Below are 22,745 nucleotides of genomic sequence, written 5' to 3'. Positions count from 1 at the left end.
TATTTCTAGAAACTGCCACTGACAACTGTGGGAATGACATATTTATTTTGTATTTAATAATGTTAGTTAAATGATTTATTTATTATTTCAAAGAAATTGTTGATAATAAAAATAATTTGATATTATAAAGATACACCTCTTGTTCCTATGCAATATTGTATAGGAATCCATATAGTTTGGATTCACCCTGATATTTATAGACAAATATATAAATTGGAAAGACTTATGTTGATATCTTCTTGTATCTTTTAATGACATAACCGTCTCGGTGGTCTGATTTTTTTTTTCGGTTATATAATCTCAGATCTTGTTTCGTTCCCCAGTTGATTCAAAGAAAACACAGAAAAAATCCAAATTGATAATTCTCCGCTGAACATGCGGCATCTTTGAGTAGCAACAAATTCCGATGGCATCTGATCAGAATAATATATCCATGTAGGGTAATACTGTCTCTTTTTGGTTAGATTGTTTTCTCTTTTGTGTAAGCATGTACCTTTCTACCTTTTTACTCTAAATATGCAGATATATACATCTTCCATCTGATTTAAAACGTCTTTAACAGAAAGAATTATCACACGACAAAAGATATGGAATCTATCGCAATTCAAAGACTATTTAATATACAAATGTTTTATGAAGAAAACAAATCCTATACTCTGTGGTCTGTCAGAGCCATTTTAATTGACAACATTTCTTACAGTCAAAATGACATGTAAACGGGTCCATTCTGTGACATATCTTATTGAAGTGCAATGATATACTTATGTTTTTGGAGAACATTGAGATTTCACAATTTCTGTAGAACTATTATGCTGAACAAGAGGCATTTTACATATATTACTGATTAATTGTACCAGATAAATACCCTTCTTTCCTCTTCTAATTTTGTTACCATCACTATTGTGTTAACTTTTTCTTGCCAGATCATATGCCAGAAATCTCTGATAGTATTCTTTTTCGGACCTTTAAACAAACAAAAATATGTAAGCATTAATTTTAATACAGTAAAGTATAGTTTCTTTTATTTGTCATTTATCTTTAGCGACTGCCAACACAGTATTTATATGGATTAATATTTGTCTTGCATGGCAGAATTTCTAACTAAATAAACAACTTCAAAAAGTATGAATTATTCGTTGAAGACTTTATGTTGTAATTTAATTTTTCTTGGTATTAGTCCCGACGGGTTGATGTTTTCTTTAGTAATACCCCGAATTTTGTTTCCAAGGCCACACCAATTTAATTGATTGTTCTACGGATTTTTGGATTCCAACAATTGGGGCGAGCGAGCGGTTTAAAAATTTCAATAAAAAATATTTAATTTGCAAATTTTTGAGGAGAAGCTTTAAAAGTAAAGGCAAGCGATTATAATTCTTTTGCAAACATAAAATAGTAGGATTTGACAATATTAAAACTTGATTTATCACTTTTACTTTGACATTTCTTTAACATGTTTAATTTATGAAGTTTTTTGTCCCTGTTCACCAAGAAATAATTGAATAATTAAATCTGGTCTTTGTATGTGTGACTGACAATGAGACAATTCTCCATCCAAGTCATAATCAGGTTGGGAACAACCTCTTAATGTTATAAATATCCCTTTTAATGAGGGGTCAATATAACTTTATCATGTTTATAGTATATTTTTTTGTAAAAAACACTTTTTAGTACAAAAGGGTTCATATTTTCCCAAAAGGACTATCTATCTGGTATTAAATGGTCCAATAATTTTGTAATATTTCTGGACTTTAACCATTTTAACACATTTAATTTAACAGTTTAATATTATTCAAAATAAGTGGACCCCTCTTTTAGAAAAGTTGTTAAAAATATGTTGTATTTAACCTCTTTTTGAGTAAAAAAATATAAGTTATCAAAGGCTTAGTATAGTAGCACTTTACAAATCCTTGGTATTTCTATTTTTTTCTACAACAGTTAAATGACCCCTTGTCTGAAAATGGGAAGGGGGGGGGGGGTTATTGTTCCCACCCTGATAAAAACAAACACAGGTCAAAGTACAGCCTTTTACACAGGGCTTTGATCAATACCAAACAGCAAGCTATAAGGGACCCAAAAATCATAAGTGTACACAATTCGAACAATCTCATTTATATACCCAAACGGGAAAATACCAATGCTCCACATCAACAAACGACAACTGGTGAACGACAGGTCACTTGATCAATCAGGACAGGTGCATAAACATACATCGGCTATGGATAGTCTTGTTTTGCCAGCATGCACTATAATTGCAGTTGAAGGCAACTCTTTCAGAAGTTCCTTGTATTTTATTCTAACAACGAACATTTTGTGATAGGGAATATAATTAAGGGGGAAAGAAACCTATGTTTTGTTCTGTATATGTATTTCCGCTTTTATATTTCGGAGCACTCCAACTTAATTGGTTTCACAGATACATGTATGTACAGTGTGGTGGGGTGCTAACAGGTTTAAAATCGTTATATACAGGTTTAAAAGACTTGATCTAAAGACAAATGTGTATATCTATTTATAATATTTACAAAAAAAACGGTGCTGGAAATGGACATGATTACATTTACGGATGCGGGAAGCGGGAAAATAAAAAAAAAATAAAAAAAATCTGTTTTGAAAAAAATAGGTGCGGGCGGGTCCGTCGAACAAGGAATTAAATTGGTGTGGCCTAAATTGTGTTTTTTTAAGAAGTGCCATTTGAAAGCCATCCCTCATATTTACATTAAACTTGAGATTGTATAAAAGCTTTAGAATTATAATCCCCAGCTAACTGATTAAAACACAATTGTCTGCTGGTAAATTCGTAATTGTAACTACAACACACCTTGTGATGCTATGTAAGCCTTTTCTTTTTCATAGCTCTAAAATAAAAATAAAAAAATATAAATGAAATTATTTCCAATTGAATATGTGTTTTATTATTTTTATTTTTTTCTTATTTCTTTCAATATATCTAATATACGACACAGTGTTGAATAGCTAAAAAATTTGTAATAAAAATTCTCCTGAGACCTATCTAAACCTCGAAATGAAACCAACATTCGTTTTGCCTTTCGTGAAGTTTTTTCTGTGTTTATATGTTTGTACGTCAAGTATTTCTGCAAAATATGTAAGGTTTTGAAATAACATAATCACGTATATCTTACATCAATGAAACTAGCGTTAATGTAATCACTTTTTGCGTCTCCAGTCAGAACAATCCGTGAATGGTCATCTACAACAATGTAAAAACGAGCTATGTTTAAATTCATCTTAATTTTTATTCACACAATTCAAAACAAATGTCACCGAATTTATTTTTCATGACAACTCATAAAATTGGATTTTGCACGAACATGATTTTATTACTCACAAATGTGGATTTTGTTTAATGATTGCTAGAATGATATATAAAAAAAATGTGCTAGGCATGTGATCTGGTTATAAAAAAGAATCGTTTCGGTGATATTGGCTAAACACGTGGTATTAAGTAGTAAGCGTAAGTAAAGGTTGACCAGGAATCCCAATAATGTGTGTAATATGGTCATAAGGCTTCTTGTAAATTGTTCATTGTGCAAAATCACCTAATAATGTGGATCAGTGTGTCGGACTAACACTTCTATGTCGACATGAATTATCACTGATATTGTCAATATGAACTTAACAATATATATACATGATATATATATATAAATTATATATAACAAAATTTGACATTTTCGAAATACTAATGCTTTTCTACATCATGAGCAGATAAATAGTACCTTAGCTGTATTTGGCAAACAGTTTATGGATTTTTGGTCATCAATGCTCTTCCATTTCGTATTTTATTCGGCGTTTTTAACTTTTCTATATTTGAGCGTCACTGACGAGTCTTTATGTAGACGAAACGCGCGTATGGCGCAAATACAAAGTTTCCATCCTGGTATCTATGATGAGTTTTTTTTAAGTTTCGACCTTTAAATAATTTACATAGCAAAGTTGTTCTGTGTATTTAAAGTGAATAATGCAATAAAATTAAATACTATGCTGCAATTACATACATGGCCATGTTGCAAGAAAACGGTTCTTTAATTTGTTTTCTTCCTTGGAACCTTCTATATGTGGATGAACAAGTCCTCTTGGTAAAATCTATAAAAAAAGAGGATATGACTGATTAAAGTTTATCCTAATAAGAGTTTTATAATACAAGTTGTCAGTAATAATGTGAAACAAAATATTGCAAACTTTTAACATCAAAATTATTGAACGTATACGTACAAATAATGATTCATCAAAATAACTCACATCGTATTCCTTTTTGAATCCTTCGTCCTTCTGTTTTTCGTTAATTACTTGTCTCAGGTCTGCTATTGCTATTTTGTAGTCAGCTTCTGTTTGTACATTACCATATACATTTCCTTCGTATTCCTCGTCGTATTCCTCTGGTATTTCTTCGCTGCCATCACAACCACTTGTTTTACTGGCATTTTGTTGAGGTAACGACACACTAACATCCTCGAGATATGCGTCACAACCTTTATTCACGAATACGTTCATCGGTTTTGATGACGGATCGTGATCTAAAATTGATATCAATTTAATACATGAAATTAGCTCGGGACGGAAAACAAAGTGTGATGTATGTATTTTGAAGATGTTCAATGTTGATCTTAAGAGGGCGAAATGTTATTATTCTAGTGTCATGAGTGTGTAGCGCATTTAGGCTTGTTTGACCTGTGAATTTGGAGACTTCTTAAAGCTCTATCAATTTGTATACGTGTATTTCCTTAATGGTTTACATACACATTATCAAGATCAATCTTTATTTCCTCCAGCTTGCTATAAAACCAGGTGTAATCAACCTTTTTTCTATCTAAGGAAAAAGCCTGTCCCAAGTGAGGAATATATAAGGCAACAATAGTATATCGATGTTCAATAGTTCTAAATTCATTCAACGAAAACAAATCCGGATGACAAAATATAAACAGTGGGAAGTACATCAACTATGAAGGAATATATTGAAACCACAGAAACACTTAACTGCAACATGTGCACCAATGAACTAACATGTCAGTTGTTTTTCATTCCATTGATATGATTGAGATTTTTATTCTTCCACTTAATAAAGGACTTTATTTTTCCGATAACACACGAATATGAGAGTTATTTGCTGACTCTACGTGTTTGAAGTTATAAGTTTTGCCATTTGATGAAAAACTTTCCGATTCGAATTTTCTTTGTAATATGTTTTCTATTTTACCTTTTGTCATAAGTATACAATTTTAAAAAAAAATGACTGAACAGTTCATAAGTTATTTTACGGAAAATTGCCAATCTCCAGTCACGTAATACATTATCAAGACTTGAAAAGCGTTAGCTAAACGGTTGTTGCACGTAAACCTGTAAGCATCTAGCCGTCAGCCAAACTTTTTATTAGGGAAACCCGGTAACAAGTGTGTTAGATACCTTTCATTCATACGAACACAAATAAACTTTTGGGTCGATTGGACATGATGTAGCTATAATATCAGCACAACATTTTTTTCTGGGATAAAACAATACAGTTTTACCTACTAGTTGATAAACTAAGTGATCTATAATATTTTGTTGATATTTTTGTATCCCTATTTTGACATTTTTACCTATTATGTCCGTTTGTTTTGTTCATGCATCGTTATCAATATAATGCAATTGCATACGACTTTCATACAAGTGAGAGGTTGTGTAACTATAAAACGGGATTTGATCCATCATCTTCTACCTACGAAAATGAATGTACCAAGTCAGGAATTGCAGTTGTTATCCGTACGTTCGCTTTTGATTTTGTCATTTGATAAGGGACTTTTCGTTTCGAGTTTTTTTAGGGGGTTCGGTATCGTACTTTTTAATATCTCGATGGTTCCATGCTATTGATTTCATTTTGAGCGGCAATCTAGAATACAATTAAACAAGGTGGCATATAGATTTTGTACCACATGTTTGTTATGTCCTTCCTGCTATTATATATCTCTTTAACTCTTTCCGTTGTGATACATCCTTGGCTTTCAATTGGCGTTCTTATAAAGGTAAATACAGAGACGTTACAAAAACATCAACTAAAAATGTATGGTTTTCTATTTCTTGATTAACTCTTCTTTATAAGAATTGTATCCATGCAGAAGGAATAAACTATTATGATACTGTTTTAAACAACATATTATTTGCTCATTCCACTATCTACCATAAAAACTTAAAAACTAAGTTGCAGCTGATATCTATGATAAAAAAAATACATTTTGTATACCATAAAAAGTTACATATTATAATTTCTACAGCTCTTTGAGAATACAAACATATAAATGTGCAATTCTACTCACTAATATACGTGTTTTCTGCCGTTCCACTTAAATGTTCGCCGTCTCTTAAATATTGGTTAGGTCTGGAAGCTGATCTTCGTCTACAAAATATTACATTGAACATATTGAATGGTATTCGAATGTACACTAGACATAATTATGATAAGTAAAATACAACATCTGTTCATGGACACGCTATTGACATATTAGCCTTCTGACCAATCAGTCAAGATCAAAATATGCCATATTTCAATGGGTCAACCTTTGACTGGCCTTTGGACTAGTTATTTATTTTCTCTAATTCTATGGAAAAATATCCCTTTCCGAATATATTGTATAACCAAATTTAATCAACGTGTAGTTGCCGATGATCTTAGAAGATGATTGGCTTAGTCAAAGGGTCATAACCTTTTTCAGCTCCCTGAAACGATCAAAATGTTCTAACAGGTGTTTAAGAAAATTGACAACTTCGTGGAAAGTGGAAGGCACTGGAAGGTGATTTTAGTTTAGAAACAAAAAGGAAATTTATCTTTTACTCATTAAAGAAACAGATTATTACATAGTAACGCGTGGATTATCGGATTTATCCAATCTCGATAGTTAAATTATAAATTTTAAAGTCATCGCCGAGGCTCGGACTTTAAAATTGATAATTTAACTATCTCGACTGGATAAATCCGATAATCCACTTGTATCTATGTAATAATCTATATGTATACAATATAATCGTGTTTGAGTATAAATTCTCTGGGTTTTTTTAATTGGTTATCTGGTTATTATCGAGTGACCTCTTTATTTTTGATATTTGAACTTATATGCCTTATAAAACAAGGCATCTCTCTAAATCATTGAATCGTTTAAAGCTCATTGTTGATATGCTTTTGAATCTGTGAATATAGCTAACCTGTAGATAATGACAGCAATTATTACTACTATGATGACTATTAAGATAGCACCTACGACTCCTCCTATTGCTGGACCAGGATCGGAGGATGGAGAAATATGTTTCTTTGATAGTTCTGAAAAAGAGTTACTTCTTTAAAGCACCAGTCCAGTAGCCGTAATTCAGAACTGGCATGAAAATACTTTTTTTGTTATCATTATTTGATGTAACAAAATTGTTAAAATTATTTAAAATTAAGGAATGTATCTCTCTCATGTACAGCTCTGACTCCTTGCTCGGCTTTGGTCAAACTTGTTTGTCCTTTTTGGTTTATAGATTTTCAAATGTTTTGGACTCGAGACATTAATTATCGAAATGCGCGTCTGGTGCTGAAAATTTAATAATGTGTATGTTTATGATAGAAAAATTCCATGCTTTTGATATGCAATTTGATTTTTTATTATTTTATTGCGGCAAGATTTTACTTCACAAAATGTACCTTTTATGTCACACATATCGCCACTATATCCTGTAAAACAACCATCAGTACAATTTCCGTCGAATACACTACATGAATCGTTCAAACAATTTGCACAAAATCCATCACAGTTGAATCCAAAATATCCATATGTGCATTCTGAAACATTGTTAGCTCATTTAATAATCATACATCTATTGGTTATACATAAGATATGGTGTGTAGATAGTCACATGATTGTGTTGCAGCGTCGAACTTGATGATAAGACACTACTATTGTATTTTCTATATTTAGTCGTGGATGTGGATGTGGATATGTATGTATGCAGTCTGCACAGCAAAATAAACCCAACTTTAGTTTTTAAAAGCACCTTCACAATAGAACAAGACCATACAGGTCCCACTTTTTGATTCTAGCGTCCATTATTGGTTTTATGTAGACTGCATATCATAATATTGTATTTTTCTTCCTCTTTATTTTCATGTTCATCGACTATCGACAGTAATGAAATATGACACATTTCATATTATGCAAGTCACGCGTTAGAAACAAACCACAGTTCACAAATAAATAATGATAATACATTGCATACATCAAATCATAGGATATAGAAAGGAAAATCGTGAACAACTCGAACATTAAATTGTTGACGAAATCTCAATAAGAAAAAGTGGAGATTAAAAAAAAACGTTAATGCATGAACATGAAATCTACATTAACTGATTTGAGTAACTCCCGACGCACGTACGCGTGTGTTTATCCCCAGTGGTTTGTGTGTTTTTTGTTTCTAGTATACTTTTTTTAGTGTTTTGGTGTTTGTAATTTTTTTTTAGACATATTTTGATTCATTATAATTTAACTACCAAACAATGTCATTTAAAATTTTGAGAATATTTGTCTTATTGGTAATCTTTCCACAACTCTTTTATTCTAAATTAATAAAAACCTTTTTACCCTTATTACATGACACTCCATTCCATCCTCTCTTGCAGCCATCAGTTGAACATTCACCAGAAAATATATCGCATGGGCTTTCAAGGCAGTTACAATAATTTGTACAGTTTGTCCCAAAATACCAAGCTGAACATGCTGTAAAGGATATACTTTATGAGTATCACTATATAATTAGTAAAAAGTAAAATAGACGCAGTACAGTTTCAAAATATTTAATCAAAACACCAAATTATACTTTAAATAATAGGAATGATGTTTCACTTATTTTTTTATTTTGTATTACATATTGGTTGAAATTCCTATGCATGAAATGACTACTTACTTTTATTACAGTATCGCCCATACTCATAGCCTGGTTTACATCCACTTATGTTTGTGCAAACACCAGAAATATGATCGCACGAATCCTCTGTACATCCGTTACATTTCTCGGAACAATTCCAACCAAATGTTCCGGGATTACATTCTATAATAATGTATGTATGTCTATGAATGCATCCAACTTGTATCATTTTGTATGACTAACACAATAACAAATTAACTAAATGCAGTTATACAATGTATTTGATTCAAGTTACCAATGCAATGGCTGAAGTTTCTTTAAATAGAAAAAGAGTCAACAGTATATGTATCTACTATGTATTTACTTTTCTAAAGAATGTGACCTACCAAATAAGACATATCATCAAGTTGTACTTACATGTGTAACAGTATGCAAACGACAGATCTGTTTACACTTCCAGTGCACCTGAGATCACTCCAGAGTTATTTTGAGGGGTTCGCGTTTCTCAGAATTTTGTTTTCTTAGTTGCGTTTTAAAGATTTGTTTGTCGTTTGGAGACTTTTGTTTGTTTAACATGGCACTGCTAGATCTTTTTCAAATTATGAGTTTTACTTTATGGTATATATTCGCCTCTCTGTTTGTGTTTGTAGTTATTACAATCCTTAAAACAAAATCATTTTGAAATGATAATATATCATGATATATTAATTTGTACTTCAAAATTATGAAATATCATAGTTTTTTCCTTCGCCACTAAAACCATCTTTATTATTAGATAAATCAATGATTAAGTTGTAGCATTTGAGCACATCATCAGTTTGAAAGCATTAAAAATTTCATAAACATATAATCATCCAAATTTTTTTCTTACAGACATATTATTTCAACCTACTTTCAGTACAATTGAGTCTTTCCCATCCTTTATTGCATCCTCCGTCACATTCTCCTGTCACATGATTACAAGGTGGTAATAAACAGTTCTGTGAACAGTTACGAAGACACTGGTTGCCAAAGGTATCAGAAATACAGGCTTTGAAATGATAGTAAAAGGCAAAAATATAAAAAGCATCTATTCAATAAACAATATGATAATCATGCATATGGTCTACGGAACTTCTTTAATTAATCAGATGTGCCTGTATGTATACTTATTTTGCGCAGTGTCGGGGTAAACTTGAAGATTGTTTGATATTTTTAAACATCAATGATCCTTTATGTATCACATCTAAATTATCAGTTTTTCAGACTTTTAATTACAGGCAAAAAATATTCGATGTCTTTTCCGTATACTGTAAAACAGTAAATATTTATACAAATTGTATATATATCTATATTATTATACGAGAAGACCTCATTTTGTATCGCTTCTCTGCCTTCCACAATAAATTAATCAGCATGCCTCTGTGTCCTATAGGTACCATGCATAGTCGCATTTGTCATCCATTCTTATGATTATTCAGTTTGGGTTATTTTGGGAGAAAAACCAAAAAAAAAAGGCGTCCTAATATTTTTTCCGTCATCAGACCAACTTTTATATCATGAACAATACTCCCGGCTTTAGACTTTTAAAATGAAAAATAAATAAGCCAATCAGAGCGTGGTCTATATAGTGGTTTTTAGATCGTAATAACCACTTACTATTATAGGTTACCTCTTTAATCATAATTTTCATAATAATAATGCATTTATAAACTTGAGAACGGAAATGGGGAAGGTGTCAAAGAGACAACAACCCGACCAAATAAAAAACAACAGCAGAGGGTCACCAACAGGTCTTCAATGTAGCGAGAAATTCCCGCACCCGGAGGCGTCCTTCAGCTGGCCCCTAAACAAATATATACTAGTCCAGTGATAATGAACGCCATACTAATTTCCAAATTGTACACAAGAAACTAAAATTAAAATAATACAAGACTAACAAAGGCCAGAGGCTCCTGACTTGGGACAGGCGCAAAATGCGCCGGGTTAAACATGTTTGTGAGATCTCAACCCTCCCCCTATACCTCTAACCAATGTAGAAAAGTAAACGCATAACAATACACACATTAAAATTCAATTCAAGAGAAGTCCGAGTCTGATGTCAGAAGATGTAACCAAAGAAAATAAACAAAATAACAATAATACATAAATAACAACAGACTACTAGCAGTTAACTGACATGCCAGCTCCAGACTTCAATTAAACTGACTGAAAGATTATGATTTCCTCATATGAACATCAGGCACAATCCTTCCCGTTAGGGGTTTAGTATCATACCATCATAACATATATGAGAAGAACATAACCCGTGTCATGCCAACAACTGTTTTAGAATAAATGTCTTTAGTTCCGATGCAAAGACCTTATCAGTGACTCAATATTAACGCCAACATATGCAATCTTTAATGACTTGACAACAGTATCATAATTATATCCCTTCTTAATAAGTCTATTCAAAGGTTTTGTAAGTTTCTGAGGTGAATACTGACACCTTTGTGCTTTATAAAGAATATTTCCATAAAAAATTGGATGTGAAATACCTGAACGTATTAGAAGTCTGCATGTTGAGCTATATTTACGAATGATGTCTTTATACCGATGATAAAATTTAGTAAATGTTTTGACTAGTTTGTGATATCGAAAACCCTGGTGTAATAATTTTTCAGTAATACATAAATTTCTCTTGTTAAAATCTAAAAAATTGTTACATACACGAGCGAATCGTACAAGTTGAGATATATAAACACCGTAAGATGGTGACAAGGAAACGTCACCATCTAAAAACGGATAATTAACGATAGGAAATGAAAAATCATCCCTTTTATCATAAATTTTAGTATTCAGCTTTCCATTAGTGTGATAATACTTCCATAATAAATTGAGGCTCTTATATAATATCGCAGTGATCTCCGTGGAGAAAAAAAAAACTTTGAATAGTATATATACAAAAACACGAAAATCTTGGAATTTGACAGAAACAAAAAAATAACAGACTTAGGAATAAGGTAGAGGGCTTAAAATAAATTAATTCCATTACATTGACAAACATGTGAACTAAACACATAGACATAATAGGTAAAAATGTAAAACAAAACTTGTTAACATTGTGTTATAATCTTAATCATACAAAAACAAATAAATGTGAAGCAAAGAGGAACAAAATGGCATATTGATCATGACCAAATTTACAATATTAGAATAGAACCAATCAAAACATTTGTAATATGACTGTTCACAGATCTTCCAAACGACAATGGGGCTGTTACTTTTGCTATTATATATTTAGCCCCAGAGCCTCAATAAGCCTAGAACCTAATGTTTACAAACTGGACAGCAGTAAACGGCATCGTTTACATCTGATGAATGCTATTCAGAAAATACATGTCATGGTCCTACAAATTGATATACTACTAGTTACACAGTTTGAAACGTAAAAAATGTAGATTTAGAAAAATATTGAACTCCGAGGAAAATCAAATGCCAAAACCAAAAGTACAAACAACTGTTACATTCCTGACTTGGTACAGGCATTCTGATTTTATAGCTAGCTAAACCTCCTTCTTCATTGAATGACAGTTACATCAAATTCCATTATATTGACAACCATATGGACAAAACAAACAGATGTAATAGGTAAAATGTAAAAACATATGGGTACAGCTGTCAACATTGTATTATAATCTTAATCACTACGAAAACAATTTAAAATATGTTACAAAGAAGCACAAAATGGCACATAGACCAAACTTATAATATTAGTATAGTATAACTTAACACATTTGTATTATGAATGTACAAACTTCTTCCAAAAACGATATGTAGATGACAAATATATGTAATACCTTGGTCACATTTCGCTCCAACCCAACCATCTAAACATCCCGACGAACAATTTCCACTGAGTAAATCACACTGTCCTTGTCCCAAACAGTTTTCTGGACAGACATGTTCACAGTTTTCTCCGTATCTTCCATATGGACAACCTGGAAGCAATGCAAAATGTAAACACTTTGAATTATCAATTGCTTATCAGCAACTAACCATAATTGTATTTAATCAGAGAAAAAAAGATTTTCAATCATCTGCACTACTCTAAAATGTAATATAGTATACTATATTTTAGGGTAGTACAGATACTTGAAAATCTTATCTGATTAAAGGAAACATATTTTTCTATCTTTGTTTACTGATATACAGGTCTCTGATAATCTCTCAATGAATCTTATTTATCAATGCTTTGAAGAAAATCAAACAAAGCATAAAAGAGGGACGAAAGATACCAAAGGGGCAGTCAAACTCATAAATCTAAAACAAACTGACAACGCCATGGCTAAAAATGAAAAAGACAAACAGAAAAACTATAGTACACATAACACAACATAGAAAACTGAAGAATAAACAACACGAACCCCACTAAAAACTAGGGGTGTTCTCAGGTGCTCCGGAAGGGTAAGCAGATCATGCTCCACATGTGGCACCCGTCGTGTTGCTTATGTGATTACAAATCCGGTAAATAGTCTAATTCGGTAGGTCACATTCATGAAAGGGAAGGGGATTGTAGTTACGACGTAAGGAACATATCCGATATCATTTGTGAAACGGTTATTCCATAACGGTCAACCAACTCGTGATGGCGTCCGTAAAATTTACGAAGGGATGATTTCAACTTCACCATTTGGAACTCTTGGTTTAATAGCTTCCTTGTGAGCAGTAACCCTCTATCACGAAAAAAAAAATGATAGGAAATGCAAGCACGGTAATATCGTATCAATTGGGAGATATATACCCCGTATGCAGGTGCTGCTGGAATGTTGCTACTTAGGAATGGAAAGTTCACAATTGGAAAGCTGAAATCATCTCTTTTGTCGTAAAGTTTTGTTTTCAACCGACCCTCATTGTCAATTTCTAGATGTAAGTCAAGATATGAAGCCGACTTAACTGTATCTGTAGTATCCTTTATCTCCAATGCGATGGGATAGATGCGTTCCACATAGTCACAAAATGTTTAATTGTTTAGTGAAAGAACGTCATCTATATAGCGGAAAGTAGAGTTAAAGGATATTGCTAACTTCTTATCTTTCTTCCTAAGAAGTTCCTGCATGAAGTCAGCCTCATAATAATAAAGAAACAAGTCGGCAAGTAGAGGGGCACAGTTTGTTCCCATTGGGATGCCGACAGTCTGTTGAAAAACACGTCCTCCGAACGTTACAAATATGTTGTCAATCAAGAAATCAAGCATCTTGATAATATCGGTTTCAGAGAATTTTTTGTTTGAATCAGAGTGATTCTTTACAAAGTATGATTTATCCCTCCCTAAGACAAGATACTTGTATCTACGTTGGCCATTCGTTTTTATGAAGCAAAGTAATACCAACTCTTTCAATTTGTCTTTTAGTTTGGAATGTGGAATACTTGTATAAAGAGTAGAAAAGTCAAATGTTTTAATACTGTTACAAGATGAAAGAGAGTTAGATTGTATGTACTCTAAAAGATCTTTGGAATTTTTAAGTATCCACATCTGATTCACGCCACCTTTAGAATAGGCAGTTTCACAATAATTTTGAAGCCCGTCTTTGATTGCTGATAAAATAGATGTTAATAATTTAGAAAGAAGTTTCGTGGAGCACTTGGAAGACCCGGCAATATACCGTTGTTTGTAAGGACACTTATGTAGTTTAGGTATCTAATACAGTGATGGAAGATCCAGTTCTTCATCTTTGGTTGAAATACCAAAGGAACAAAGAACAGACCTATGATTATCCAGGATTTCCTCTTTGGTAAGTGTCGTGAGGGTATATGTTGAGTTTCCAAGTGAATTGTCTATACCTAATTCGTTTATCAAGCAATTAATGTAGTGACTTTTACAGACAAAAACGATGTTATTTGGGGCTTTGTCTGCGGGGACAACAACATATTTATCATGGAGGTCGGATAAGTGTTTAGCAACATTTGGGTCTTTAAAGATTGTCGTAGCATGGGCATTGATGGACCCAGTTTCTTGATTCTGATGTGTATTAAAGACCTCACTGCCTTAATCCATTCGGATAGAGTGTCTACATCTTCCTATTCACGTTTAGCCCATTGCCTGGCATAATCCTCGACTGAGTCCATCAAAATTTTAAAGTTGTATTTCCAATTGATGGATTTAGACTCACGATATTTCGGACCTTTCGATAACATATTTCGTAGAGAAGTGTTATTAACAATGTTAAGGTTACCGGTAATAACGTGGCCAGCAGGATTATATATGAATTGGGAACTAGCACAAGTGCAATCATAATAGTCTCTAGAAAAAAAATGTCCAAATATGACTGTACCGGCAATTAACGGTTTGCGTGGATAGACGAATTGTTTTATTTCTTTATCATATTTCTGGCTGCTCCAAAATGCTCTGTTGAACACCTAACGATGATATTAAAACTAAGGAGTTGTCAGATGAATGCCATGAGACAAGTGCTAATGATGTGGATAAAACAATTAACGGAAACTGTATGGTCTCCAACAATCAGAAAAAAAACCATACCATATATTCATTAGTATTTTCATAAACATTTTACAGTAGGTGTACGGATTTGTGTGTTGCCAGGTAAGAACGTAATTAATGTTGTGTCTCCTAGCTAGTCCTACAATTTGTATTTTAGTATTCTGGTTATTCCTATATGGAATATTATGGGGAAACAATTGGTATTGATATTTCAAAATGTGTTGTTTTAGTCATTATTGTCTAATTAGGACACATGTGCAGTGTATTACCGTGTTACTTTGAGATTTTTTTTATAAATGTAGAAATAGCCAAAATAAATCAGAGTTTGTCTTTAGGGCGCTAGCTGTTTGAAGCAGTATAAATTGTTCTGTACTAGAGAGGTATTCTCATATGGTATATACATTATGCCAAGCTACATGAGTAGGTCATATCTTGATATGGCTCTTAGTTTATACCGTTTTTTCCCCTATATCTTACGATAAGACTGTCGTGCAAGCTATAACGATATATGTTAGGTATCTCTTCATTATATACATACATGACATATGTGCTGCTAGTTTTTGTTTTGTTTGAATTTGTCATTCATTTCGGGGCCTTTTATAACTGGCTGTACGGAATTGGTTTTGCTAGTTGTGGCAGGCCGTACGATTACACACAGACGTAAACCAAATAGTCATTTAGTATTATGTTGAGATATGTCTCATTTGCGATTTTACCATATTTCATTTCTATAAACACCATGTTCCTTACAAGTGTATGATCTTGAAATAAGTTAAGTACCGATGATAAAAACGACCAGTTGTTTTCGTTTAACATCCTTAATCATATTTAAAACCCTTTCGCATTTTGGTGAAAAAAACAACCAAAACAACATACACCTTTGCTTTCAAAAAATTGTCCACTTGAGCATGACACAAAACCCGATAGCAAATTTGCATTCAACCAAAAAGTTTTAGGCACAATTCCTTTAAATGTTATTAACGATTCAATTTTGTTTGGAGTGATCAGAATTAGATACTTTAGCTATTTCTATAACATAACATTGATTTTGAAACACACGTCTTGATCTTGGTTGTTTAAATCACTCTGACCTTCGAAAAATGCCGACAAATTCCATGTTTAAAAATTATAAGTAAATTCACTAAAAACATCTTTGGAAAATGCTCCTTGTAGAATTGTTGACACCAGTTTTTAAGTTAAAGTAGATACAATTTATTTTTGCCATCCTTTTGGGAAAAACACTGCAAGAAGTATAGCACTTTTACACACAAAGATACATTGTAGCATGTGAATATACTAACCGCCGATTTCCATTTCACACAATTTTACCATAGAATTTCCACTTAACATTGGTGGAACATAGGTCACATATTTGCAAATAGCAAATATGGTTATGTCTGTGTCCAAACGTGGGCCATGGTACAATAACATGCCATCATTCCTTTTGTCAGTCGTATTAGAGCAGTAGACTGCATGGCCATCATCAGCAGTTGTGTTATCTATAGACAAAAAAACAGATGATATAAAAGTTAATACAAAAGAATATTGTCAATTATGTTTGTTCGTTTTTTGTATTAAGTTTCAATCTTTTTAATCTGCTGGATATAGCCCCTTTACAATTTTTGATGTTGATGTACTGTTACGTATACCACTGACCAATGTCAGAAAGAGGGTTAAACTACCACCAACAAATGTCAACATGCGTCATTTGTAATGGATATGTCCAACCCCAGAAGTCTTTGATCAGTAGAATGTCGTTTAAACTTTATCAACTTGGGGCCTATTATAGCTTATATTAGCATTCAATATAAATTATGCTCACCACTAAAGACCATGCGGTGACCGTGTGTTCTTTTTTGGTTTACTAGAAAGATCATTCATAATCTTATTCCATCTCATGAGTGTTATATAACAGCAAAAGCAATTTGCTTAAAGGAACAATATCGTTCGATAAATAATTAGACTGCACTAGTTTTTATTGTATGCACAGTTTGCTATTCTTCAGATCAAGAATAAAAATAGGGATTTTCAGGCCGAAAAATAAACTAATTTAACACCGCTAAATGTGCTTGTTCATATTGGGAACCTTGCTCATAATGATTGTCTAATGCAATTGGTATGATATTGTTCTTGTAATTTTGATTATGGTGTGGTATTGATAGATATATAATTGTTGCTTATGTTGTATACACACAATGTTTATAGATTCGATTGAAACCATGGCATTGTTCATTACGGATATTATATTTTTCCATTTATTTGTCCTTTTTGGTTACTTTTGTTGTGAGGATACAGTCGAGGTGAACATTGAACGTTTGAATTGTTTTACATAGTCATTTCAGGGCTGTTTATTGCTGACTATTCGGTGTGGGCTTTGCTCATTGTTGAATGCCGTACGATGACCTATAGTTGTTAATTTCAGTGTCATACGGTCCCTTGTGGAGAGTTGTCTCATTATCAATTATACCACATGTTCTATTTATAATTGCATGTATATACAATCGGAGTTAATGCATATCTACTGTGTCGACTATTTATATATGAAGCTGTAGACATCTATGATCTTTAGCGTAACTTAACATGTATTGGGCAAGTAAACAATTGATAAGACGCTCTATGAACCTAAACTGTTACACCTTTCAACACCAATAGCCCGATGCAAAATCTTAGTTAAAATAGAAAGACAAAAATGCAAGCTTTATTTGTATATTTGGTTTATGTTATATGCTACAAATTAATGAACATGCAATATCAATTGCGATCTGCTCACCTCCAAAAACAAAATGCAATGTAGTTATAACACCTAAAGATCCAAATTCAACTTGCAAATAGTAACTGGTTCCAGCAGTTGAAAAACTAATGCATGTTGATACGAGTCCATCGACTGAAAGCCTTGCATTAGAGTGGCCCACAGGCATTATCTTTGCTGTTTGATTGTAAGCCAGATTATCTGTGAATTAAGAAATTGTTATGAATTGGTAGTACAAATGAACATGAACAATTAATTGGAATAATTTGTCTCAGTTATCAAATATCCCAGAAAGCCAGAAAATGACAACATTTAAAATATTTGCGAGTTTTTCCCGCTTTGTTAAACACCCCATTGGTGGACTTTGACTGTGCTCTTGGTTGAGTTGTAATCTCTGTCCATTCTCCGTTATCATTATCCATTATTTTGATATATAAATTTGATGATATGGTCCATCTGTTGTTACCATTTATAGGTTCGTATAATAGCCTTCGTAAAACGTTATGAGGATGCTTTAACTTAACTATAACGATGGTAAATTAGAAACCTAGTTTGTAAATAACAAACTTATATCAATGAAAAATGCAGGAAATCTAGCTAGGCACTTGAATAACGTTTTAGCATCATGTTGATGGAGTTCAAAACTGTTCAATGTGTGTATATTGCTCTCTATTTTAAAAGGACAGGAAATTTATTAGAACTATGATTTCAAACAGTTTTTATTATGAAGACCAATTTTGATTGATGGTAAAAATCAATATCTATATACTGGTAAAATAAATAAACATGTATATAGTTTTGATATCATGTACAGTAACATGAGGTTCAGCTCATTGTTGTTGGTTGCAATCACTTAGGAAAAATAGCATACCAACTTATGTGTGTTATGATTTGATTTTAAAACGTTATATCATATCTACACAGGAAAGTATGCAAATGCACATGAAATACAAAAGATTTTTTTTTTGTTGGATTCAAACTTGATGATTACGTTTTACTTTATTTTATAAAATATTTGCAACTTTTCTGAAATAGTTATACATATGTGTTTTTCCTGGAATTTAAACTTTATAGAGATTTTCTACGAATGAAAGCTTGTGCCACAAGAATGCTTTATGAAAGCAAGTAATTGAACATATTTAATTCATTAAATTAACTAAAATTTCGTAATTTGGACTCGGCACTGAAAAAAGCTCTTAATTTTATGACAACGATGACGTACATGTACAAAAAAAGCCTGAGAAGGAACATTATTTAAACTTAAATTTTACGTACGCCATTACTCCAAAACACAAGAGGGTTGGCTGTTATGGAATATCCGTTGCACAGATGATAACAGATATTTTCCGATTGGGATGGTTGCCACAAGTTGAACACGATCTGCTTATCGTTACGGAGCACCTCAAATCGCCCCTAGTTTTTGTTACATAATCCTCTACAGTTTTCTATGTTATGTTTAGTGTACTATTTTTTGTCTGTTTGTATTTTTGTTTATAGCCATCGTGGCGTTTTCTGTTTATTTTTGGATTATGAGTTTATTATAATTCCCTCCGATACCTTGCGTTTTTCTTTCACAAGGCAAACCTAAAAGTAACGTAATATAATAAATTTCAAATAGATGCTTAGATTCGTCATATCATGAAATTGAACAATGACAATCTTTCATGAATTTCATTTATCATATTTTAAACCGTCCTGATCAAATGATTTAACAAAATTTACATTTAAATCAACATTCTTCTACTAAGCGAAATGTTCAGAAAGGAACTGTGAATAAACAGATGGTACATCAAATAAAATGTAATCAGCTGTTCAAACATAATTTTATATTACGTAATAGACCGCAATTCAGTAAAAATGATAATACATGTAACACTGTATAAAAAATGTCTTAACAATTTTAAAAACTGAGGTATGAAATGCAAAATCAATGCATTGTGTATTATCGCCAATCGTTAAATATACACTCATATACATTTCGACATTAAACATACAAACAACAAATTAAACAACACTTAACGATGCGTTGTAACATTTTGTAACATGTAAATAAAGGCAACAGTACTAGTAGTATACCGCTGTTCAAAACTCATAAATCCATGGACAAAAAACAAAATCGGGATAACAAACTAAAACCGAGGGAAACGCATTAAATTTAAGAGGAGAACAACGACATAACACTAAAATGTAACACACACAGAAACGGACCAAGCATCAGACAAAATCCCACGAGAATAACAAATATAACATCAAAACCAAATACATGAATTTGTGATAGACAAGTACCGTGACACGTCTTATCGCAATGTGAATTTACACTAAAAAAAATAAGAAAAAACAAATGTACACAAACACATTAAAGCTTTGAGTAAATTGACTATGTTACTATACTTACATTTATTACAGTATTGTCCGGCTTGACCAAATACACACCCTCCAAGGCAAACACCTGTAGCTTTATAACAATTCTTATTCATGCAGTTCGTATGGTCACATCCCCAAACACAGCTCCCACTTGCAGGATAACAATGTTGGCCAATACATGTAGGTGGACACGGTACTGTACAGTTTCCCCCCCAAAACCCTTTCCAACATCCTACAAATATACAAGGTATGTATACAATATGTGTTCACAAGTTCAAAGTAAAAAAAAAGTATCACATTAATTTCGATCTCAAGTGTATTTATAACTATTCCCTTATACTCTGATATTCATTATTATAATTCATTTCTTTTTTTTATCTATCTATTTTGTTTGAAAATACGCTTGGCTTTATCTTTAGTATAAGAGACAATACATTGCATATTTACTTGTAGGTTTTAAACATTTTGTACAATATAAAGCTATGTAAGAAGAGTCAGTAATGAGGCGTTCCACTAATGGTTGAGTTCATTTTCACTACCAAGACGACTAAGATAAATAGAGAGCAAATTATATTTATAGTGTAAATTAATGATGTCTCTGGTCTAGCCAATGGCTCAAGATTGTCACGACTAAACGATAAACTGTTGAAATTAAATAATATGTTTCCATGTGCAGAGAACAAATTTACTTAATATTTGATTCAATCTTTCTTATTTGTCATAATCTTAGGGGTTTGCGTGTAAGTGTGTTATGTTGTGGTCACTACCTTTTATCACCAGCCTTCCACGGGTAAAAATGTAATTCTTATCAAACATTTGTGAAAATTTTCCACATTGGCACTCATACCATATCTTGTTATATCTAATAACACTATTTGTTAACTTAGCCAAGTTTCAACGGTCTTGTGTATATAAAAAGAAAAATTGCAGTTTTCTAAGTTATAGTAGTTACGGTATAATTCATTCGTCAGCGCTTTACAACCCCGCATACGTTTTAGTTAAAGTCGAACGATCTCGAAGCATGCCCAAAACGTGTCTAAAACTTATCTGTAGCGCGTTAAACGCGCTTGTAGCGTGTAGCGTATAGGTATACACTAGACACACACTAGAGCTAGATGAAAATTTAAATGCTGCATAAAAATTTCCTCGAGTTGTAGCGTTACCCAAGCGTATAACTTTGTATTTCGACGTACTTCAAACTTATCCAACGCGCGTTTAATGATTGCATATCATATATATGCTGTGTGTTTTGCTCCATGAAATGATATGTTGTATATTGCGTATACAACAAAATATCCCAGTTCTAATAAAAGAAAACACCTTTCCATAGAAGCAGACAGTTAACCGCACTTCTTGTGTCAGTGCTAATGAGATAACTTAGCTGAAAGCTAGTGATAGTTATAGTTGCAACCTGTCAAATTTCTTAGAGTTATATTATATTTTCTATTATTTGAAATCGGCATTTTTTTTTCATTCCAATTGTAAAAGGAATTATATGTTAAAATATTATGAATCAACCAATCCTACACAAACCCCGAAACATAAATGATTCGTCTATTATTAAAATGTTCCTTAAATTTGATTTTAAACACAAACGTTTGAGAATTCTTCTTTCAAGTAATTTCTTCAATTAACCATTGCTTCTTACATAAATAATATAATTATATACGTTTGAATATTTTACCATAGATTGCTACGTAACACAATTCAACGAAACAAGTCGCACTGTTTCTTCTGTTGACGAAATACATATTTTTGGCCAGCATATTACAAGTTATGTTTTGAGTAATGTTAGGATAGCCAGGTTTTCCTTTATCTGTGTAACACAGACCGTCATCGTTACTTTGGTCTGCAGTTCCATTCCCTAGATACAAACGAAATTGATCCATACGATGTGCAACTGTCAATGAGAATCAAATGATAAAAAATAAGAATAATATTAAAAATGAAATTAAACGGTCTATAAACAAGATAAAGATTCCAAATTACATTGTTTGTTTTCACCATAATATCTTACCAAACAGAAGGAGTATAAAGAAATCATTGACACTTTTAATGATCAAGTGAGAAGTTGTTCTTACTGCTCCTATTTGTACATATATTGATGAATTACGTTGAAATTTATTTTGGTAACTAGTGTGCAGAAATCTCATTTACGGGGATGATATAACTTTATTAATACATTGAAAGTATACATTTGATTTGCATTTTTCTGTGTGTGTCCATGATCTATCGTAACAAAGAGTGGACCAGCAGCTTGGCAACAACATTTTACAGTGA

At 32.3% G+C, this 22,745-nt stretch overlaps 1 protein-coding gene across 1 annotated transcript in view; it reads right to left on the bottom strand.

Moving 5' to 3' along the window:
* The window catches only part of LOC143076626 (uncharacterized), a 33,039-nt gene extending 10,680 nt beyond the window's left edge, over window positions 1-22,359 (bottom strand). Inside the window, exons 1-16 of the mRNA XM_076252792.1 lie at window positions 22,150-22,359; window positions 20,497-20,697; window positions 18,123-18,302; window positions 16,654-16,851; window positions 12,711-12,851; window positions 9,782-9,919; window positions 8,929-9,072; window positions 8,607-8,741; window positions 7,673-7,810; window positions 7,195-7,309; window positions 6,312-6,391; window positions 4,261-4,535; window positions 4,017-4,104; window positions 3,141-3,208; window positions 2,819-2,855; window positions 866-963 (exon numbers count right to left, since the gene is read on the bottom strand). Of these exons, the coding sequence (XP_076108907.1) occupies window positions 866-963; window positions 2,819-2,855; window positions 3,141-3,208; window positions 4,017-4,104; window positions 4,261-4,535; window positions 6,312-6,391; window positions 7,195-7,309; window positions 7,673-7,810; window positions 8,607-8,741; window positions 8,929-9,072; window positions 9,782-9,919; window positions 12,711-12,851; window positions 16,654-16,851; window positions 18,123-18,302; window positions 20,497-20,697; window positions 22,150-22,354 (2,241 nt within the window). The 5' untranslated portion in view covers window positions 22,355-22,359. The remainder of the gene's footprint in view (window positions 1-865; window positions 964-2,818; window positions 2,856-3,140; window positions 3,209-4,016; window positions 4,105-4,260; window positions 4,536-6,311; window positions 6,392-7,194; window positions 7,310-7,672; window positions 7,811-8,606; window positions 8,742-8,928; window positions 9,073-9,781; window positions 9,920-12,710; window positions 12,852-16,653; window positions 16,852-18,122; window positions 18,303-20,496; window positions 20,698-22,149) is intronic.
* Between the last annotated feature and the right edge of the window lie 386 nt (window positions 22,360-22,745).

This window comes from Mytilus galloprovincialis, chromosome 1 (genome assembly GCF_965363235.1).
Source record: "Mytilus galloprovincialis chromosome 1, xbMytGall1.hap1.1, whole genome shotgun sequence".
Classification (NCBI taxonomy): Eukaryota; Metazoa; Mollusca; class Bivalvia; order Mytilida; family Mytilidae; genus Mytilus; species Mytilus galloprovincialis.
The sequence above is the reverse complement of the archived record's forward strand: the minus strand, read 5'-3'. Positions and strand labels throughout refer to the sequence as shown.